A 20,905-nucleotide genomic window follows, 5' to 3' on the forward strand; every position below is an offset into this window, starting at 1 on the left:
TCGTATACATATACACTCGTATTTATAAACTGTTTTATATATGCTGTTTGGTGTATGATATTTTCTTTTGAGCGGTAAAACTCAAAGGGTTTATTAATTTGCACAATATTTAGTGTAACTCCTATCCATTTATTTTGCTTCCTAGATGACAGTGCCATCAATTAGCTATTACATGTTTATTTATTTTTATCGTGCTTTTCAGAATTTGACCTGATGTATCTGCAAGTGCACGACAGCGTAGTTTATAGCACACGATAACAAAATGTATTCAGACATTCTGATTATTAAGCAGTAAATTAGAAATAATGTTCTTTAGAAATACCATTAGTCAATTTCGATTTTATGTTACTTGTAATAAGCTGAGATAATATTGATTATAAAGTACGTCTCCCGCTGGCACAGCGGTAATTACACGGACCTACAACACTAAAATAAGGGGTTCGATTCCATTCGGTGGACACAGCGGATAGCCTGATGTAGCTTTGCTATAAGACAAACACACTCAATATATATATTTTTAAACAGTAACGTCGAATTATAAAATAAACTAAAATAAAAACCCGAAAGTTGCGAAAAGTTTTGTATGGGTGTCATGTTCTCCTTAAATTTAAATTGAAAGATCGCAGCATTCGAGCTAATTAGAAATTTCAAGCCAAGTTTAAGGCCACACAAAAACACAGATATAAGCATATTTATTTATATGGTACAGTTTACAACATAAATTCTCTTTTGGAAGTCCAAGTTCGATAGATTAACAACAGGACTTTTAGTAAGAGTAACAGGCAAAAGCTCTAAACATAAGGTAGGAAGAATATTATTAACATATAAGGTGTGCATTACAGTTAAGTTAACTGTTCTCTTACCTTAATTATTAGAACAAAAGTATACATTCATACAGGCTTTATAAACACAGTTTAATTCTGATATGAAATTATAACTCTTTTTTTTTTTTACTTCATAAAAATATTACTTAGAAATAGTAAACGGCAAGTTTCTATATTTGTTGTAATAATTGAAAGAAATTAAGTGAAATAAATATTTATTATACGTAGGAGGAAGCAAAATTATTAATGTTTACTCATTGCTTAAGATACTTAACTAAAGCTAATTGTTGTTACTTAGGCATTACAGGTTGATAATGAATGCGTTGAAAAGTTGTTTTTTTTGAGAATTTAATTATCTTGGAGCATATTGCTGGATCTCCACTTTTGAATTTACTTAAAGTCATAAAACAATGAAAGATATGTTACTTCTATTTGGTGTTCGATTATAATTAAAAAAAAACAACAACATAATATTTTCAAACATTGCTGTTATTGGATGATTCCAGCCATCTGGTATTTTTAAAATGATGATAAACTAGCTATTAAACATTACACAGTAATTCGGGTTAAAGTTTTTGTGACATTTGCACCCAATCATTTACCATCTTTATTTAAAATAAATTACCAATTTCTACCCTGTCCCTCAAGAGAAAATGGATTTTATGTGATTATCATGAGTGGATAAAGTAATTTATCTTTAGTGAATAAATATAGTGAAATGATAGTTACAATACGAAGAAATTTATCAAAGTTAACATCTCACAGTTCATTCTGTTTACCTTAGAAAACAATTTAAGTTATGAATTACACATTTATTTTCTTTCTAAAAATACCACATTCAGTTACTACGGTTATACGTATGTATATACACCGACCTGTGTATTTTTAAGTTCCAGTGGGTCTAGATGTGTTACTAATTATAGATGTATATACTTGAAATTATTCGTAAGGCACCTGTACGGCGAATTTTGTTATAATCACGATGCTTATAAGCAGACAAAGCACTGATGTTTTGTAAAACCCTGCTATGTTGAGTTTAATACAAAAAAGCTGTATAACAACAAAAAGAAACTCAGAATCATTCCCGCAGCTATTTACTGTTCACTAAAGGATCGACTTTGTTACATATCTGATATTTTATATCATAACACATCAAATTGTCTAATCATATTAAAACTATCGAATTTCTTTTTTTGAATTTTAATTAAACGTCAGACAAACTGTGACGCACGAACTAAATAATAACAAAATTTTATGTAGCAAGAAACACATTCTCATTATTTCATGATTGAAAGTCAACATCATTAAAATTTTACACAAAATATCAACAACGTCTGTCTCACCTTATTGTGGCTACTACCCACTACCCACTGTTTTCTTAGTTCTACTTTCAGAGTTTTAAGTAATATAAATTTGGAACACATTCATTTACAGCACATAAAAGACATTTTTTTCAAGAAGAAATGGATAATTAATTCTTCGTATTGAACTAGTTTGATTTGTTTGTTGTAAACGTTTTCATATATTAATACAAAAAGAATCTTATACACCTTCGAAATATATTATATATTACTGCCAGCAGCTGCAAATCCACCTGTTTCCATGTAGCGATTATTCTTCAAGAATATGAGAGGCCCAAACAGAATGGACTTGTGTTTTCCTTTAATACAAAAGGACACTACTGCTACTTGTGATATTTTAAGTTGTAGTAAGGTAATACAACTCAATAAAAGACTAGTATTTTATCATTATATTTAACTTCGTCAAATTTATCCCAGTTATTCATAAAATATTTCACCACACACATGAAGATATAAACACATAACAACAAAGGCAATCACTGTAGTATCTAGAACAGTTAAGTTAGTACAGTATATAACAATAATATTACGTGGGTTTCCATCTATTATGATATAGTGTATCTCGCACAATAAATATGGAGTAGCTATCCTAGACATTTCCTTGAGACATTAAATAGTCAGTATCTATCGTATGTACTTTGTTCTTAAAATATCACATTATGTACTTAACACGTACGGTTCAATATAATTTCGTCACTTTTACAGGATTAGTGATGCAAGCATTTTGTAATTAAATACGTATATCAAAAGCACAGGCATAAATAATTCATAATAACTAATGCATCGTTTCATACTATAAACACCGCTCTGTAGCCTGACTTCCTCAGTATACGATACACCAAAGCTTTCAGTAGACAAACTGAAAGGAATGTTTAGGTTATTTTTTCCACGTGTCACATATTTATTAATCAAAGCAATCAAGAAAGTAAGAGGGAGAAAAATACATACATAAATCAGTGCTAATATTAGGAAGGCTAAAGGTTTTTTAATCTTACTTAAAATATTCGAAAACATTTTTTAATAAATTTGCTTAGAATATGTATTTTCTTGATGTGATATTATAATTTCTGATTTATGTTAATGGGGGATGGGGAAATCGGGTGCACATCAAATTCCAGGCAAATGTTAAATAACATTACCTTTTAGACATCAAAGTTCGAAACCAAATATTGGTGAATGCACGTGTAATATTGTCAATTATATGGAAGCAGGCGTAATGCTTACTAAAGTGGCCTATGGCCTGTAAGTGTAACATGTTCAACACGGTCAAATTCTATGTACACACACACACAGTAATACGAAGTAGATTGATGTTATGTTTAGGAAAACAGTCCTTAACAAACTTCGCCGTCAACACTTACACACTCTCACTTGTTTAGTGTTTTTATTTATCATACAAACGTAGTGATTTAATTGTTTCCACAGTAAATCACTGAAGACGGATTACGTGTAATCCGAAACGCCCGAATAAAATGTTAGTTTTATCGTCTTCTTCACCTTCTCTGTCGAATTACAATACCCTGTTTATGAATCAGTTGCCCACATCCTCTTCTCATTTCAATTTAATCGGCAAACTTATTCTGCACCTGAACAATAAAAACCAAAATCCACAAGGATTCACGTTTGCTGTCTTCGTTTTAACAACACATACTCAAATAAATATCCTTGCAATTATAGTTAAAATGTTAAACGAAATTAAGCGACTGTTTTCATATTAGTGTGTGTATATATATTTATATATATATATATATTTGAAAAATAGCGTCCACACGTTTTAAGAGAAAGACAAATATTTTCAAGATATTGTAGGTGTTTAACACGAACGTAACATATTGACCATTCTATGCGCATACATAGAACAACCACCATGTAAAACAAAGTATAATATCTAGTAACAAGTAACATCTCTTGAAGAAACATCTACTTTTAGCGCATAATAGAATGCTCTCAAACACCTATATTAAACTCGTCTTAACTTTACTAGTTAATCAGAATAGTTCTGTGTTATGTTTCTGTACATTATAATTCGCTCACACTTTTCCGAGTTTTTTTTTAAGTTAATAGGATACTTCTATACTTTTGTTGGTTGGGTTCGTTCAGTTTTGACGTTTGCGTTAAGTGCTGTATTATCACTTGGAAATTTGAGAACGTTCGAAAAAGCTGAAAATCCATATTCTTCAGAAAATTGTAAATTCGGTAAGCTCTGTAATAGCTGGCTTTCTGGGCCTGCTTCATGAGATGGAGAGCTCGTGCTGCTGTTGTGTTCACTTGAAGATGATAAAGAGATTAAACCTTGGTCATTTACCAAGCTATTAAACGATCGTTCCGAATCCGTTGGACTATTTATTCCGCTGTAAACCACATGAGGACGTAAATATCCATCTCGAAATAAAGGCATATGACGTGGTCGAGCTGATGACGTTAGAGTGTTTGGTAGTGCAGATTTTGCAGAATTCTGTGAAGCTATATCGAACTGTTTCAACATCTCACGTTTGCAAATGCTTCCGTCAATGGCGTCGTATTCCTGCCAATCAAAGTTGTGTCTATTCTGAGATGTTGTTCTAGGTTTCGCTCTGAAACTACTGATCGTCGGCTCACCATTGACTGCTTCGAATTCATGATTCTGCCCAGGGAAGTAAACACCTGGTGTGTAGGAGCAAAATCCGATAGCTGCCGCATCCCCCCGATATCTCCTTGACCCTTGATCATGGTCTGCGTATTTTCGGTCTGAGGATAACGTTGAAGATGAGTTACTGTTCTCGCCGTCAAACTCGAAACCTAAACCAAACTTAATTCCTGATCTTTTACTTCCAACCACGTGATCATGAGCTCGAAATCCTACCATGGGAATAAGCGGGAGGCCTGTAAAATAAAAAAAACACACAAAAAACAGTGGTTATTTCTTCCCGATCAACAAGGGGAAAAAAGAAAAATAATCTTTCTAGTATTTTGTGATATTATAGTAATTAATAACTGTATCTATCCAGCAAATTATTTTAGTTGGTGACTATTAGGAACAAAACAAATTTATAATATATATAAATTTGCCTGTTTAATAACATGGTAACTTTATAAGTGAATGAGTTTTGTGCCCAAGTTCTCAGTAAGCTTAATTTTACCAGCGTGATAAAAAACTTAAGGACAGTTGAAAGAGATGTAACTGAGGATTGAGATAGTTTAACAGTTTGTTTAAAGTAATATGTTTTATATTTTACTACTTACAAAGAATATTCTTACCGGGAGTAGTAGCATCCAAAATATCTGTCATTTTTCCCCTCTGTCCACTTTTTATTGTCCTCCATGACCCCTGAGCCAGCTGCACAAAGCAATGGAATTTTCATTAATCTTTTTCAGTGTTACGCACACCATTACATAAAAAAATGTAACTGTTCATGTATCATCAGGTTCCCCGAATTATGCGTATTAATAACCAGTACAGTGACAATTTTCTTCAAAGTTAAAAAGCAGCAATTATATATCTCAGTGGTTTACAACAACCATAAAGTGTTTTCACTATATATTTTAAAGTATCAGCTAATATTGTACAACAAATCGTATTCTGAAATTCAAGAGATTACTTTCGTTATTTAATGGTAACTAATCCATTAAATACTGGATTGTAAAGATTGGTCAAAATATAAAGGTTCTATAAGTGTAGATCTGGTTAGAGAGACAGAGACCTGACACTTATTTGTGACAAGTCAAATTACCGGTTTTGCTGGGGTCATTAGGTTGATATTTTACTGGTTGAATGTGTGTGATTTGGTTCGTTTTGAATTTCACGAAAAGCTACAAGAAGGTTATCTGCTCTAGCCGTCCCTAATTTAGCAGTGTAAGACTAGAGGGAAGACAGCTAGATATCACCACCCACCGCCAACTCTTAGGCTACTCTTTTACCAACGAATAGTGGGATAGACCATCACATTATAACGCCCACACGAATGAAAGGGCGAGCATGTTTGGTGTGCCAGGGATTGAAACCCTGTGTGTGTGTGTGTGTGTGTGCATGTATTTGAAAGCCATTTTAGATATGATATATAGTCAAAAACCTTTTCAAATAATTTGTTTTTCCCAAAAACCTATAGAAGTTCTACAGTTTATTGTATGCTAAAAATATTTGCTGTAAGTTAATATTTATATCTTAATACTTTATTATTCCACTGATAATTTTTACCACATTTTATCCCAATGTTTTGCAATTCTCTTTATCTCTGAAGCGTCTCAGGAGAGTCAATGTTGGTTGGTGATGCCATAATTTAACTTTAAAAAATAAAATGCAAAACTACGTATTCAACTTTTGTAAAATAAACTTTATTTTCCGAGTGTTAGTATACAAAATGTTTAATTTTAGACTATTAAACTTTGTTTAAAATGAAAAATATTTCATTTTTTTTTCAAATTTTAATATATTGTATTATTTCAACAGTATTCGGCATAGTTATTTTTACCATTTTGTTATTTTTCAAATGCATTTGACAGAAAACCTCCACACATTGTTCATTCAGTAAGTTAAAATTAGAAAAAGGAAACATCTTTTCTGAATTTCACGCAAAGCTACACGAAGGTTATCTGAACTAGTTATTTCTAATTTAGCAATGTAAGACCAGAGGGAAGGCAGCTAGTCATCACCATCCACCGCTAACTCTTGGGCTACTCTTTTACCAACGAATAGTGGGATTGAAAATCACATTATAACGTATCCTACAGCTGAAAGGGCGAGCATGTTTGGTGTGACGGAGATTCGAACCCGCTTCCTTTACATTACGAGTCGAGCGTCCTAACCACCTGGCCATGCCAGGCCTAGGCATAGAGCTAAAGGGCGAAAAAAACTGGTCAACATTTTAAAGTCAAGTCTAAAAATTAATACTCAAGCGCACGCCCTCAATATCTCTTTAATATGTGTGCGATGTTTTAGATCTCTTGGTTTTTTCCTCTTGGAGCTATGAGGATCACATACACATACACACACAAATAGACAGGCTCTTTTGATATTATAGATAAAAGATGACTAGTGAGCCTATAAGTAAAATAATTACAAAGATGAAGCTATAGACGTATGTCAAGTTCACTAGTTTTAGACTTGCTAGAAAGATCAGGGTGTTTTGATCTGTTTTGAGTTTTGCGCAAAGATACATGAGGGCTATCTGTACTAATCGTCTCTAATTTAACAGTGTAAGACCAGAGGGAAAGCAGCTAGTCATCACCGCCCACCGCCAACTCTTGAGCTACTCTTTTACCAACGAATAGTGGGATTGACCGAACATTATAACGCCATCACGGTTGAAAGGGCGAGCAGGTTTGGTACGAAGGGGATTCGAATCCGAGACACTCAGATTACGAGTCGAGTGTCTTAACCCACCTGGCCATGCCGGGCCTAAATCAAGGTGTAGATGGGTTCAATATTGTCGACTTTACTAGCGTTCTTTTAAACTTACTGTTCTAATAACTTTAACGTGTTTATAGAATAATCTCCAAAATAGCATAACGCTTTACTTCTATATATTTTAACGTTTTGGGTTGAAAAGTGAAGCTATTTATTTATGGAACAGCAATCCATGGAAAAATTTATAATCATACGAAAGTCTTTTTCATATACATTTCTCAGATGAAAACATAACTTTCTAATTAGTCATGTTTAATTGTTCTTTCATCCTTGTTTTAGCAACAGACACAAACTCCGGAAAAGTTGAGTATAACAATATCTATGCAAATAACAAGCTTGTGTTTATTTGTCTGAAACTTTTCTCACAAATTTCTTGACCAAACCCTACAAATCTTGTATTATTAGAAAGATCTTTGTTCGAAGAGTCCGGATTGCATATTGGGTTTTCCATTTAGAACCATCTTATCAGTTTTTGCTTGGCCAAACGTTTTAATTCGACGAGCATTCTACACGATGGCACAATGTCGTTGTCATCACGTGATATCTGACTTCTATTTCAACTTTATTTATTTTATTTGCAAAGTATTTCACACTAACAACATTTAAACCGCTTGTAATTTGCTAAATAGAATTAATACTACACTAAATAAAATTATTATGGGCACTTGCGACTTATTTAGAAATAAAGTACGTATGTGCACTTCGTTCAAAACTATTTGCTTATCACTTTCCGTGATGACGAGAAATCCACTTGTAATAAAAATGTATCTTTCTTAACATGAAGATGATCTTAATAAGTTCTAAACGTTGTTCTTTACTTTATTTTAATAAAATTTTAATACCCATATCAGTCGTATTGAGATACATTCATGCTTACCATTTTGTGAACATGCAATTAGATGTTTCTGCATATTCAGCTAAGTTTGCCTTCATTACAGCATTATCTTTACTTCACTTTCCAATATGGCTTTGATTCGTTTTATAGACTGCTAGGAATACCTATTTGTTACATTTTTATCTTTAGCACGGGTTTTGTTCTTTTTGACTTTCTTTGTTTTAACTCGTAAAACCATGTCGTAACTGAAAACTGTTTCCTATTCTGTACACTGTTATAAACGACATTAGTATACCTTATTGTTTACTTTACTTATAGTTTTAGTAAATAAAGTTACGTCTATGCGAGTTGTTTGTCTGACTACGTAGATATTTTTGAAAAAGACCAAGAGTTATCGATCTAACACGTAATGCCTGCAAGAAACTTAGCCTTAAATGACGTGCGTAAAAATGATAGAATAAGGAAAACTTAAGCGAAGGGCATAAAAGCTTCTGCGTAAGTTTTGCAAACCGTGACTGGTATAACAATAATGATGAAGATATCACCATATATATTTTATATAATATATCTCCAACAATTAATACATGTGAGATACTTAAGACATTATTTTATGGAACCACTGAATATTCAGTGTTAATCCTACGCGTCTTAGTCTTAAAATACTACGTTATATTCTTAACACACACTTTAATTGTGATGTAAAATTACAGGAACTTTTGTATGTTTGTCATATAAAAATCCAATACCCGGAGCTTATCTAGTACAATGCAATCGTCCAGAAAACTTCAGTTATATAGAGAAAGAAAAGAAACTGATATATTATATGTTGGACAAAAGAATGAAATTTAATGAAATTAAAAGGTGTTAAAACATTATGTAAAATTAGCTAATGATGGAAGAGGAACATAGGAACATTCATCGTTAATTGTACTTTAGAAGAAGAAAGCCTGGAAACGAAGAAATGTTGAATATTGCAGTCTGCAGGACTTTAACTAATGAGGCATGAGACGGAAAAGAAAACGGAATTCTCTAATAAAACCTAGGTAGAACTGACAATGGACTCGTGTATAACACATTCAAATTCAGTTTATAGCAAAAAACGTATATGAATAGCAAGAACGGTAACAAAACAAGCGATATGGAATTGCAGTTTCAGCAAATGAACACTTAAGTGAGGTGAAAAAAGCAACAAAAGACAGTAAGCATTCAGCCAGTAGCTTGTTACGAGGACAGGAGAGATCGTGCAACAACTGGACAAATATACCTGCAGACAAAGAAGAAACAGTAGAAGGGGTGGGAAGAACGTGAGTACCCACAGTGTGATGGCCACTGATGGCGCTAGGTGGCGGTAGTGTCATCAGTCCGTTGGTATGTGTGTAGAGGTTCGACTGTCTGTTTTGTGGCTTTCGACAACACTCAGTTAACCAATGGGAACAACAATGTGCTTTCTTCAGCCCTTTCCTCACCTAATTCATAAAAAAACAAACGGGAAGAGAAAGACGAAAAATTCATTTATTAAGCTATCTCTCTTATTTTTAATGTTGTCATAGATGAATTATTAATTGTTTTTAACAAATATACAGTGAAAAATTACGGTTCTCATAATTAAGTAATAACAGTCACTTAAGTGTGATCAAAGATCTTCTCTTGGCACTATATTTAAAAATGTCTTCGAACAGTATAATGTTAAAGTATAAACAAATGAAGTAACAAACCAATTACATAAAGTGTAAAACGTACATGTTTGAAGGCGGTTGTGTAATTCAGTGTAGAAATGCACGCGTGCTACATTCCTACACTGAATTACACAACCGCCTTCAAACATTTGGTCATCTACCGGTCTGTAAAACGTAGAGTTTCAAATTATTGCAAAAATATTGAGTGAAACAAAAACAAAAAATATTATAGTTCGTTTTTTCTCAAAGCAGTTCTTCAAAAACGAATTTTTTATGACGAACATAAAGTTAATTTTTAACTCAGAAATAACACACAGATAGTCATACTGAATCACTCATAAGAATTATGTTATTGATTAGCATTCAAAATATCAACTACTTCTCTTTATGACAATCAATTTCAAAATCACATTTTGGGTATTCTTGAGTTATTTGCTAAAATAAAGTACCTCAGTGACAATACGAAAGTAGATATCTCTTTCTCAGTTACACCAAACACAGGCAGAAAATGGTGGATTTAAGTCTTGTTAAACAAATATTTTATTTATTCTCACAGAATTTTTATATTTATTATAACGTTTACATTGGTTGATATAAGGTTTAACGATTAATTTATATAAAATTAATAGTTATCAGTGATATCAAAGAAAGACTTCCCACAAAAGAAATGGAAAACTTCGTATTATACAGAGATTTCAATTTAATTTATTTAAGAGATAGTGTGCTCTCTGGACTTTTTCTTTTTGTATTGTATAAATTATATCTAAAATTTCCTTTTCAATATTGTGATTTAATTGCAAAAACAAATTTGTTTTAATTTCCACTGCACTGTTTTGGTTATCACTTGATTTATTGTGCAATTCCCCTAGATGAAAATATGATCATATTATATTTAGAGTATATTTAGAGACGTATCAAGAAAAAATACAATTAGTATATCAAATCAAGTAAAAAATAAAGCTTTTTTTTTCAATTTCGCGCAAAGCTACACAAGGGCTGTCTGCGCTAGCCGTCCATAATTTAGCAGAATAAGACTAGAAGGAAGGCAGCTAGTCATCACAGCTCACCACCAACTTTTGAGTTACTCTTTTACTAACGAACAGTGGGATTGATCGCCACGTTATAACGCCCACACGGCTGACAGGGCAAATATGTTTGATGTGACAAGAATTCGAACCCAAGACCCTCAGATTACGAGTCGAGCGTCCGAACGACGTGGCCATGATAAAATTATATAATAAAAGCAATATATTTCAGAAATGATATGATTAATTTCAGAGATTTTGTGTCAGAAACAGTAAAGCAAGATGAGCCTAACAGATTAAATTTGTGTTCTTTTTTAAAATTATTTCTACATTAAATGTATCCTCATAAGATAAATAAGTAAAGGAAAAAAGGTTTTGTTCCAAAGAAATAAGACTTTTCTGCAGAGAGAACAGCATTAAGACATTAGAAAAAACTGTGTCTTAACTCATCTGAAGTGAGGCTTTCTACATCATAATTTGAAAAAGTTAATAATCACTGAACATATATCACTTCTAGGCCTATTTTTAGGCGTTAAAGCAGAAAACCATCCAACAACTCTGATTGCCCTAGCTTTTAATTTCCCAATGGTCCTATCTACACAAAACACCGGTTAGGACAAAAGGAAATATCTGTGTTTGTACTTAACATGAAATAGATACGAATATAATGAATATATTTCATATATTTTTGTGCATCTACAGCATAAACTCACAAAGAAAAGAACCCTAATCAACAAAATAGCATATTCTGGTTACTGATAGCTTTAAATTAATAAAGGTACAAGATATATTTATTACTTATTGTCATTTTTCTTCATCAAAGCCATTGAAGCAAGGTATCATCGTTCGAGTTATTTGTAAATGAACGACTTCAACAAATTTTGTATTGTATTTTGAGGTATCATAGTCATGATTTTTGTCACATACATTTTTACGCTTTTATGTATGTGTGTTTATGATGCTTTTATATTTAACCCTTTTATAAATCTAATTTTTATAAAAGACATTAGCGTATAAAAGAATAAAACAACAAAACCTAAATTCTACATACCTTGGGATTTCTGAGGCATAACAAAATGAATATTGAAAGACCCTGAAGGCTGTTCAGAACTGTGAAAAGATATACTGTCAATGATGTTTTCCATAGAAGAAACCATTGTGCTGAACCCCATGTCAGGGTTAGCACGATGACCATACAAACGCAATGCCGACAGCAAGACCTAAAAGAAATATAAATTAAACGGGATTTGCATACATCATTTTAATTCTGACTTCTCTATTTAGGGATCTTCCTATACTAGGCTGAAATATGCCAAATTTGAGCACTAGATAACGCTTTATGAGCACGAGAAACATTATACTGCACGCGTCAAAACACTCAAATATTTATCACACTTACGGTAACTACTTATCTATAAGATGAATTGAATGCTAAGTATTCGATTATTGTTTCTTCTGTATGATTATTTCAGTACTAGATCAGATGTCTAGACTGAAATATTAAATTCAAAATTAGTCATGTGTAGCTTTCGTTCCACTACTAATAACTGAATGTAAAAATCAGAAAGAGTATTTATAATATTACTTCTTGGATATTTGAGGTTTAAAAAATGAGGGATTATAAATAAGAATTCCAGGCTAAAGCAAATGCGCTTTAGCCTGAAACATTTTATGAAACATATATGAAACATTTTATTAAAAGCAATATTTCATCATTAAAAGTCAACATATATTTGTTTAGTAATTAACTTTAGCATACGTGCTTAAGCTATGACCTGTTTCATTAAAATTTTATCAGATTAGTTATTTTAAACCTAAGAAAAGAAGACACATTCGACTTTAACTTTATTGATTAAGTTAGTTCATCTAAATGATGCCTTGTATATAAACAAACAATATAAATATTAAAAAAACGTCCATTCAAAATTCACATTAAGCGTTGTCTTTATTTTGTACATTCCTGTAAACATTTTGGGTAAGCTTAGAGTTTTAAATTAGACTGTTTCATTTTTTTGTTTATATACATTTCTGAGAATATATATGAAACAAATGATAAACGATCTTCATTTTCATCATAGCAGGTTATTCAATTTGCCTTATCCTGCTCATATATTCTTCCAGGTTAGCTTAATAAAAATAAGTGCAGCAAAAACTTAGATCTTTGCAGAGTTAGTTGTCCTGAAGAGACAGAGATATGATTCTGAAGAACGGTGTGTAAAGTACAGTCTTTGAACATTCTACTTATGTATTCAAAAATTTCGAATATTTTTCCATATACATACTTATATTTATATATTAAGAATACCGGGTTTTTCATCGAGAGAAAATAAAATTCCTTTGCAGACAATATAGAATATTGTATCAAGTTTCTCGCAAAATTACCAGAAGCACAAAGAAAGAGAAGTAAGAAAAAAGTAGTTCGTAAAATATGCACTAAACATCGTGAGATATTTTTTGGAAAAGCAATTTAAGTTTATTACCTAGCAGCTCTCAATAATGTCATTCGTGGAAAAATAAGAAACCAACACGCTGTACAGCTTGAAGAAAACAACTCCTGTCTTGTTTAGAACTGAAGAAAATTACGCAGTTTAAAGATTTTGCCTTTCGATTTTAGCGTATTAACGTTCTCTTGTTTTTCTACTTTTTCATTTCATATTGTTATACATATTTAAGCACGCATACAAACACACATATACATACATATAACTAATATAGAGAGAGGAAAGTTAAGGGAAAACAACTCTCAATGCAACCTAGTAATTCTTAACCATCTAGAGTAACAAATTATGGTATTATAAATGGTGGGAATGTTCATCAGAAGCTGGTATTATCTAGACAACTCAAATGATTTATAGTTCACAATGTGAGTCTGGTACTCGCAACTCCTTTCTCATATAGATAAAACACCTCACTCCATTATTACCTAGTATGCATCTCCTATATAAGAGATTAAAAAGAAACTCATTTTTTGGATATTTTAATTATCTTTACAGTTATTAAGGCATCGACGTATACACGATATATACCTCCGTCAATATAAGTGGAAACAGCTGTAGAGGAAATGAAAGTAAGACTAGAAACTGTGTTTGATGTACTTCCTTAATCAATAGACACAGAAACGTTTACGTAGCTAACCGACTGAAAGTTTGTGTCCCATCATTCTTATGCTTTTGAAATTGATCGTATCTACAACGGCACGTCTTATAAGGTTAATGTTTGCATCACGTCCTAACGAAAGAAATAAACTTTCCAACTTAGTCATATGCATTAGTCGTCAAACGCAGCAAAACACGGGAAAGAAAAATAGAAAAATTCAATTAAATCTTAAACATTATACCTTCATCACCAATTATAAGATTGGAATTAATATCATGTTTCTTATATGACTCGCTTCTTCCTACATTAAAGTGTATTTATGTTAGGAAATTGGTATGAAGAAATACGAAGGAACTTAGAGATAAGTTTTTAAGATGAACTCAAAACAGGTCAGATAAACATTGAAAATGCATTTGATTATTTAAAGTACACTCGAAATTTGAAGCCAGACGCGTATATAAACTACACTGAATTTTTTGTCAATGTAAGACATAATAAACTTTAGAACTTTGAACCGAAATGCATATATGTAAGATATATTCAAATCTTGTGGAAAAAAATAACTATATAAAGTAGATTTGAAGCTTTAAGCGCGAAATTAAGAAAAGTAAGATACGTTTTAGTCCAATTTTCCCACATTATTGTGTGAGTGTAATGTCCTTCTAGCGTCCAGCAAAGAGCGGAAAAAAGTAAAAATAACCAGTATTTTACCAAGTGAATAAATGTCAGTAAAGGATAAAATGTGTGAAAAGTTCGTATAGTATTTTTGGTATTTTGCCATCTTGATAACAGATATAAAAATCTCCAGCAGCGTATAATTAATGACTATATTCAAAACTTTTATTTGCTAATTTTGCCTTTTTATTATCTTGTAACAATTTGTATAAAATAACAAAGGACTATCTAATCATTACGTGACGCAGGGTGAGTGATATCCTGTACCTAAATCTAATTCCATTTCCACATAATTAACCTGACGGTGTGACCTATACAAAACCTACCAACAGTTGCACATGGTAAACCTGAGTTGTATTAATTAACTAATGGTTACTTTGGTATGGTTAAGTAAAACCACTTATTTTGGTGCATAAGTATTAAAACCGTTATAAAATCAATTTCACAAGTCGAACACTGAGAGTACCAGCTTGCGTACACGTGTTAGAACATATCCAGCGAGAAAAAAAACAACAAAATTATACGATTTTGTATTTAGAAATATTCACATATCGTTCGATTACACTCTGTTTCTTGAGATTAAATTATTTTTCAAGACTAAAATAGCAACGCATGAAATTAATTTTAAGATCCTTTCTTTGAATGTCATTGTTAAATAAATTAAATACAACAGTGCAAAATTCAATCGTTCTAATTGTTGACAACAGAAGCCTGATGTAATTGTTACATTGAGTGGCAGCAACTCAAAGTAGATCACACCAACAATATTCCACCAAACGTTTAACAAGATTTTCCTAGGGTGGAGGTCCATTTTGGACTGTGCTTCAGCCAATTTACCTGCACTGTTTGTCTGCAATGCTTAACATTTTCATAATGTATCCATTTTTCATCTTCAGTCACTAACCTGTCCAAAAAAAGGTGAGTTATGTTCACGAGAGTGCAGAGAAGTGAAAATGTTCACTCTTGCTCTAAGGTTGGCTTCTGTCAAATCATGGGGAACCGAGTTCCAAGTTTTGAAACCTTTTCTAGCAGTTGCAGATAACGGTGAACTGTTGATTGGGTTGAATTAAGCTTCTATGCTAGTTCTTCTAACTGTTACAGTACAATCTTCATGAAGTGCAGCCAGCAGGAAGTCATCATTAAACTGAACGTGACACATCACTTAAGCTGTAGTCACCTGATCTGAACTTCTAAAACCACGTTCGACATTTTCTTTCATTTAGAGACTCTGCACCATAAACACCTTGAATGTTTCGTGTAGTTTCTTCTGCACTATTGCCTTTTTTAAACTCATAAAGTATTATATACCTAATGTGCTCCTTATACACACCCATCTTCATAAGGATTTATTTGATTAATGATCTGAAAAAGTGGAATTGGGTTAGTTTCTTTTATTTGTCTGAACACTTGTGTACATGTCCTACTACAGAGTTTACTCATTAAAGCCTTCTATAAAGAGAGAAATAATGATGCACTTTTTGTATTAAATTTTCAGACATCACTTATGGGATGACCTGATATATATATAAACATATTAAGCATTACTTTTTATTCTTTGTTCTCCTTGTTTCTATTAATTTGTTTATTATATACTTCAAATAAATCCGTAAACAATAATGTAAGAACATCTTCAACCTAGATTAATTTTTGCCGACTGATTCCATGGTTTCCATGTTGTAAAAGAGGAGGGAGGATGGAACACAACCTTCAGGAGGTAAAGCTAACCTACTCACCACCATTAATGAACAAACCATATTTCTTTATCGATCAGACATTTCATCTTTTTTTCCTAAGACCTTCCCACAATTCTCTACACGCAGTGAAGGGTGATACAGATGTGAAACGTTGTGGGCTTGAACTCTCATATCCCTCTTTTCTATCCCCCGCTGGGACAGCGGTAAATCTACGGATTTACAACGCTAAAATCAGGGATTCGATTCCCTCCGGAGGACACCGCAAATACTCCGATATGGCTTTGCTATAAGAAAACACACACATGCACACATACACGCCCTATATTTTACCTTATTTCATTATTTTACTTTTCTTCTTTACGTGTAAGATATTGTGAACGGAGGTTAAAACCAATAGGTGATGTACCCTTACTATCTGAAGAACATATATTTCTTTATTACATTATGGCCTGTGCTCTGATTATTTTATTTAAACATTTTATTAGAATTAGTTTTGCCTTATGTATATATATATATATATATTTAAATAATTCATACATAAGTATGTGACACTAGTTTCCAGAGCAACTGTTGTTTCTGTGGAATATTTTTTAATTTTGTTAATTTGGAAAAAATAAGAATATTTTCGCTTACCTTAAGTTGGTTAACTTCGATTGTTCTTTGCTCTTACAGGAGATGGAGCTCTCGATTTTTCGAAATATTTTTGCGCTTACGATACACAGAAATATGAGAGACATCTGAAATAAAGGAACCATAAATAATGTCGTGGCACATAACGTGAAACCGGCGAAGCATGAGATCTTATTTATGCTAAAAAGTGTGATTAAACATTAGATAAATAGATTAAGTACTGCCACTCACAATGCTATTCAAATATGAATTACAATTATAATATGTGTTTGCTGTAATTTCAGGTTCTCATGATGTTCCTTTACGCACGCTGTTCTAAAAGTTAAAAACAAGTTGCGCTTTAACGGGCAAACTTCTGAAGAAAAAAATATAGTATATATATAGTAAAATACAGTACTTCTATTAATGAGAACCAACTTGCCTAGAGGGAATAAAAATATTGTTACCCACTTTGAACAGATCGTTGTTTTTGAGAAAGGTTGTAGAAAAATGCAATTTTTTGTACAAAGTATTCGTTTATGTAACACGAACGACATGTTTAACATCTTTCAACGATACAATGCGGCTACGGTAGAATTATATCTGAACACTTTTCGAAGAAGGATAATCGCATAGTGAAATTGTTGAAACATAAATGGATAAAATACCTAATATTTCAAATAAGGAGGCCATGTGAATGAAAATGAATAGGTTGGCACAACAATACGTTTAAGACAGTCAGGGGCTCAGAAACCATATCTCAAGTCAACTCGGAGCGGTTTGGCTCCCAAAATGAAAACTATATTTACAGAAAAAAGACTGTTTCGGTGAAACTGTATGTTATTAGTAAAATAATAAAATAATGTTTTATGAGAATCATGACTCAATAAACTAGAAGAAATGTGCGTTTTGTCTGCTTAAAGGTCTAGACGTAGAAGCTTAAGTTCATGTTAACTGGAAGATCGATGAAACTACTTTTAAGATGTTTGACCTGAGATAGATCTCGCCGTCTTTCACATAATAAAAATGACGATGTTGGGCAATAGTGCATAATGATAAGAAGTAGAGATATGTAGAGAATATCTTAGTTATCTTCTGGGGTAAGGCAACTACCTGATATGTTTTCCTTTGAGAAATTTAAACATCAATACAGAGACTGAAACGTTGTTAATAAAAAAAAAAAAAATTTCAAGCTGTGTCCCGTCGATTTCACTTTAATATTCGACTACTCCCAAGATTATTAAACCTAAATGCCTATTAAGATTGGATCGGATCGTCCAATGAACAATACCTAACAAAACAATACCTAACCTTTCACTAAAAGAAGATGAAGGCCGTAGTTTCAGTGTCTGTAGAGGGTCTGAAAATAAAATATAATACTAGTAACCTTAGTATAACCTAATCTTTACAGCTTACATAATAATTAGAAGTAAATTTAAGAGCACTTAAAACTGCTAACAGGGTTATAATAAACTATTAGCTACAACGTACAAATTATTTTGTTTTTGTTATTACCAGCTGGGCTTGTAAAGATATGACAACATAACACCATTACGTATCGTAAATATGGCTTAAAAGAAGCATAACACAGCAGACTTTTCCTGTTAGAGGCTTACGTTCTGCACCATAGTGGCGCAGCGATATGTCTGTGGACTTACAACTTGAGGAATCACGTTTCGGCACTCGTGGAGGGAGGGGGGGCAGTGCATAGATTAGCCATTACGTAGCTATGTGCTTAATTTCAACCAAACATTGTGTTTGGTTTGTCAATTATTGTTTAGAAATATATAAAGCATTTTTATTTTTTGTAACGAAACTAAAACCTAGTTGAAAAATATGCATTTGAGATTTTAAAAAATAGGATTCTGTTTTGCTAATCACATAAGAGAATAGATACAGCTGAAATAATCTATATTTTTTAATTTATGGGAAACTCTTCTGTAAAATTGACTTAAAGAGTCTTAAGTTTAGTTTATCCAACAATAAGGTTTATTGAACTTACCAAAATACAGCCAAGAGCAGGTCCCACAAACCCAAAGATAAAATAATTGTCTATTTCCAGCCAGCAGTAAGACTTATTTCCATAGCTTTCAGGATCAACTATAGCACAAACACTCACGGCTATAATCGGTACACTGTAGCCTGAAAAACAGTACCATCTCCAGCGACGCCTAACGGAATTACTACAATCTTTCCTCTCTAGGGCCATTAGGAGCAGTTGGAAAGTTTCCATAAACATCCAGATGAAGGAAGCTAAAAAGAAATAGTGTAATAGCCCTGCCACCACACCACAGATGATTCGACTCATTACGTAATCAATTCCTCCCACAAAGGTCACTTCGGAAACTATTAAACAGAAGCACATGTTCTTGTGGATCACGTGGCGGTCATCTTTTAAACCTCTAGAAATAAGACAACAATATACATATGTAACCCACTGAAATTCGATGAGGAATATTTACACATACTTTTTTCTTTCTAAATAACCGTGTGCCAATGTTTGTATGAAGGAGTTAAAATTTGTCAAATATTTAAAGGTAAATTCAAATCCTGACAGTCAAACTATGTCTAGGAGTTAGAGTTACTGTTTTTTATAGTGGTCCACTAGTAGCTCAATGGAAAATATGCGTCCATACAACACTAAAAAATCGGATTTAGATGCTCGTTGTGGGCAGAGTACAGATAACACTACGTAAAAACTTTTTTTTTACTTTTTCTTGTTCCTGGACAGAAAGTGTTATTTCCCAATTGCTTATGCTTAAAGTAATTGGAAGAGACTTTTTTCTCTTCAAACTTTGCTTTTGTGACCGGGGTAATGAAATTCTTCAATTTGCCCATTTTCCAGAACATTCCAGGTAGATTCAGTGCTGAGTAGCTGATATAGAATTTTATCGAACCTACAAGAATTTTCAAGAACATTCTAGAATGTTGAAGAACTTACAAGAATTTTCTAGAATGTTGCAGAATTTACGAGAATTTACTAGAACTTTCCATAGTAATATATATACAGGGGTTCACACTTCATCACTTCTGTTTTTTCTAGCTGCCTAAGTGAACACATAGATCTATCTGATTTTATCAAAGATGGCATCAAGAAGCTGCAAGAATTCTACAGAAGCATTCTGCTATGTATGTGATCAATTTATCAAGACAAGTGCGAAAAAGTATTCTGTGACAGCATCTGCTAAAATGTGTGAAGCCTGTCGGGGGTCAAGACAAACCATGGATACCTCACTTTACCTGCAAGCACTGCACAAAAACTCTAAAAGGCAAGACGGACAATTTTTGTTTGCTTGAATAGTAAGATTTTATATTATACAGCAGGGACACCGCAGCGCACTACAACAGAAAGCACTGGCCAGAACGGACTGAGTTCTCTGTGGGTAGGCACAATGTCAAGTGTGAGCCACTAGTGGGCCTCCAGAAAGTGTTTTTTCCACCATTGTACATAAAATTTGGTTTTATGAAACAATTTGCCACAGCTCTTGATGAGGAATCTGCAGCTTTCAAGAACCTTCTAGACTTCTTCCCTAAACTGTCTAAGACAAAGGTCAAAGCTGGTGTCTTGATTGGGTCACAAATAAAAAAGACCCTGGAGTGCACAGAATTCCTCAAGAAGCTCAGTAGAAAGGAGAAAAGTTTAGGGTAGCTTTGTTGCAGAGGTTTGGGGCTTCTTGAGCAATCACAAGGTCGAAAATTATGTGGAACTGGTTAAGGCTCTGGTGAA

At 32.8% G+C, this 20,905-nt stretch overlaps 1 protein-coding gene across 3 annotated transcripts in view; it reads right to left on the reverse strand.

Annotated features, from left to right (window-relative positions):
- Positions 1 to 675: 675 nt before the first annotated feature.
- Positions 676 to 20,905, reverse strand: part of LOC143249616 (latrophilin Cirl-like) — a 118,608-nt gene continuing 98,378 nt past the window's right edge. For 2 of the 3 annotated variants that reach the window (XM_076499757.1, XM_076499758.1), the window contains 6 exons: positions 19,181 to 19,580; positions 17,203 to 17,306; positions 12,156 to 12,324; positions 9,720 to 9,869; positions 5,423 to 5,501; positions 676 to 5,047 (listed from right to left, as the gene is read on the reverse strand). In XM_076499757.1, coding sequence (XP_076355872.1) covers positions 4,257 to 5,047; positions 5,423 to 5,501; positions 9,720 to 9,869; positions 12,156 to 12,324; positions 17,203 to 17,306; positions 19,181 to 19,580 — 1,693 coding nt within the window. In that variant the 3' untranslated portion in view covers positions 676 to 4,256. Of the gene's footprint in view, positions 5,048 to 5,422; positions 5,502 to 9,667; positions 9,870 to 12,155; positions 12,325 to 17,202; positions 17,307 to 19,180; positions 19,581 to 20,905 lie in introns of all 3 variants that reach the window. The other variant, XM_076499759.1, reaches the window with a different exon arrangement.

The sequence above is a fragment of the Tachypleus tridentatus genome, chromosome 4 (assembly GCF_004210375.1).
Source record: "Tachypleus tridentatus isolate NWPU-2018 chromosome 4, ASM421037v1, whole genome shotgun sequence".
In the NCBI taxonomy this organism is placed as follows: Eukaryota; Metazoa; Arthropoda; class Merostomata; order Xiphosura; family Limulidae; genus Tachypleus; species Tachypleus tridentatus.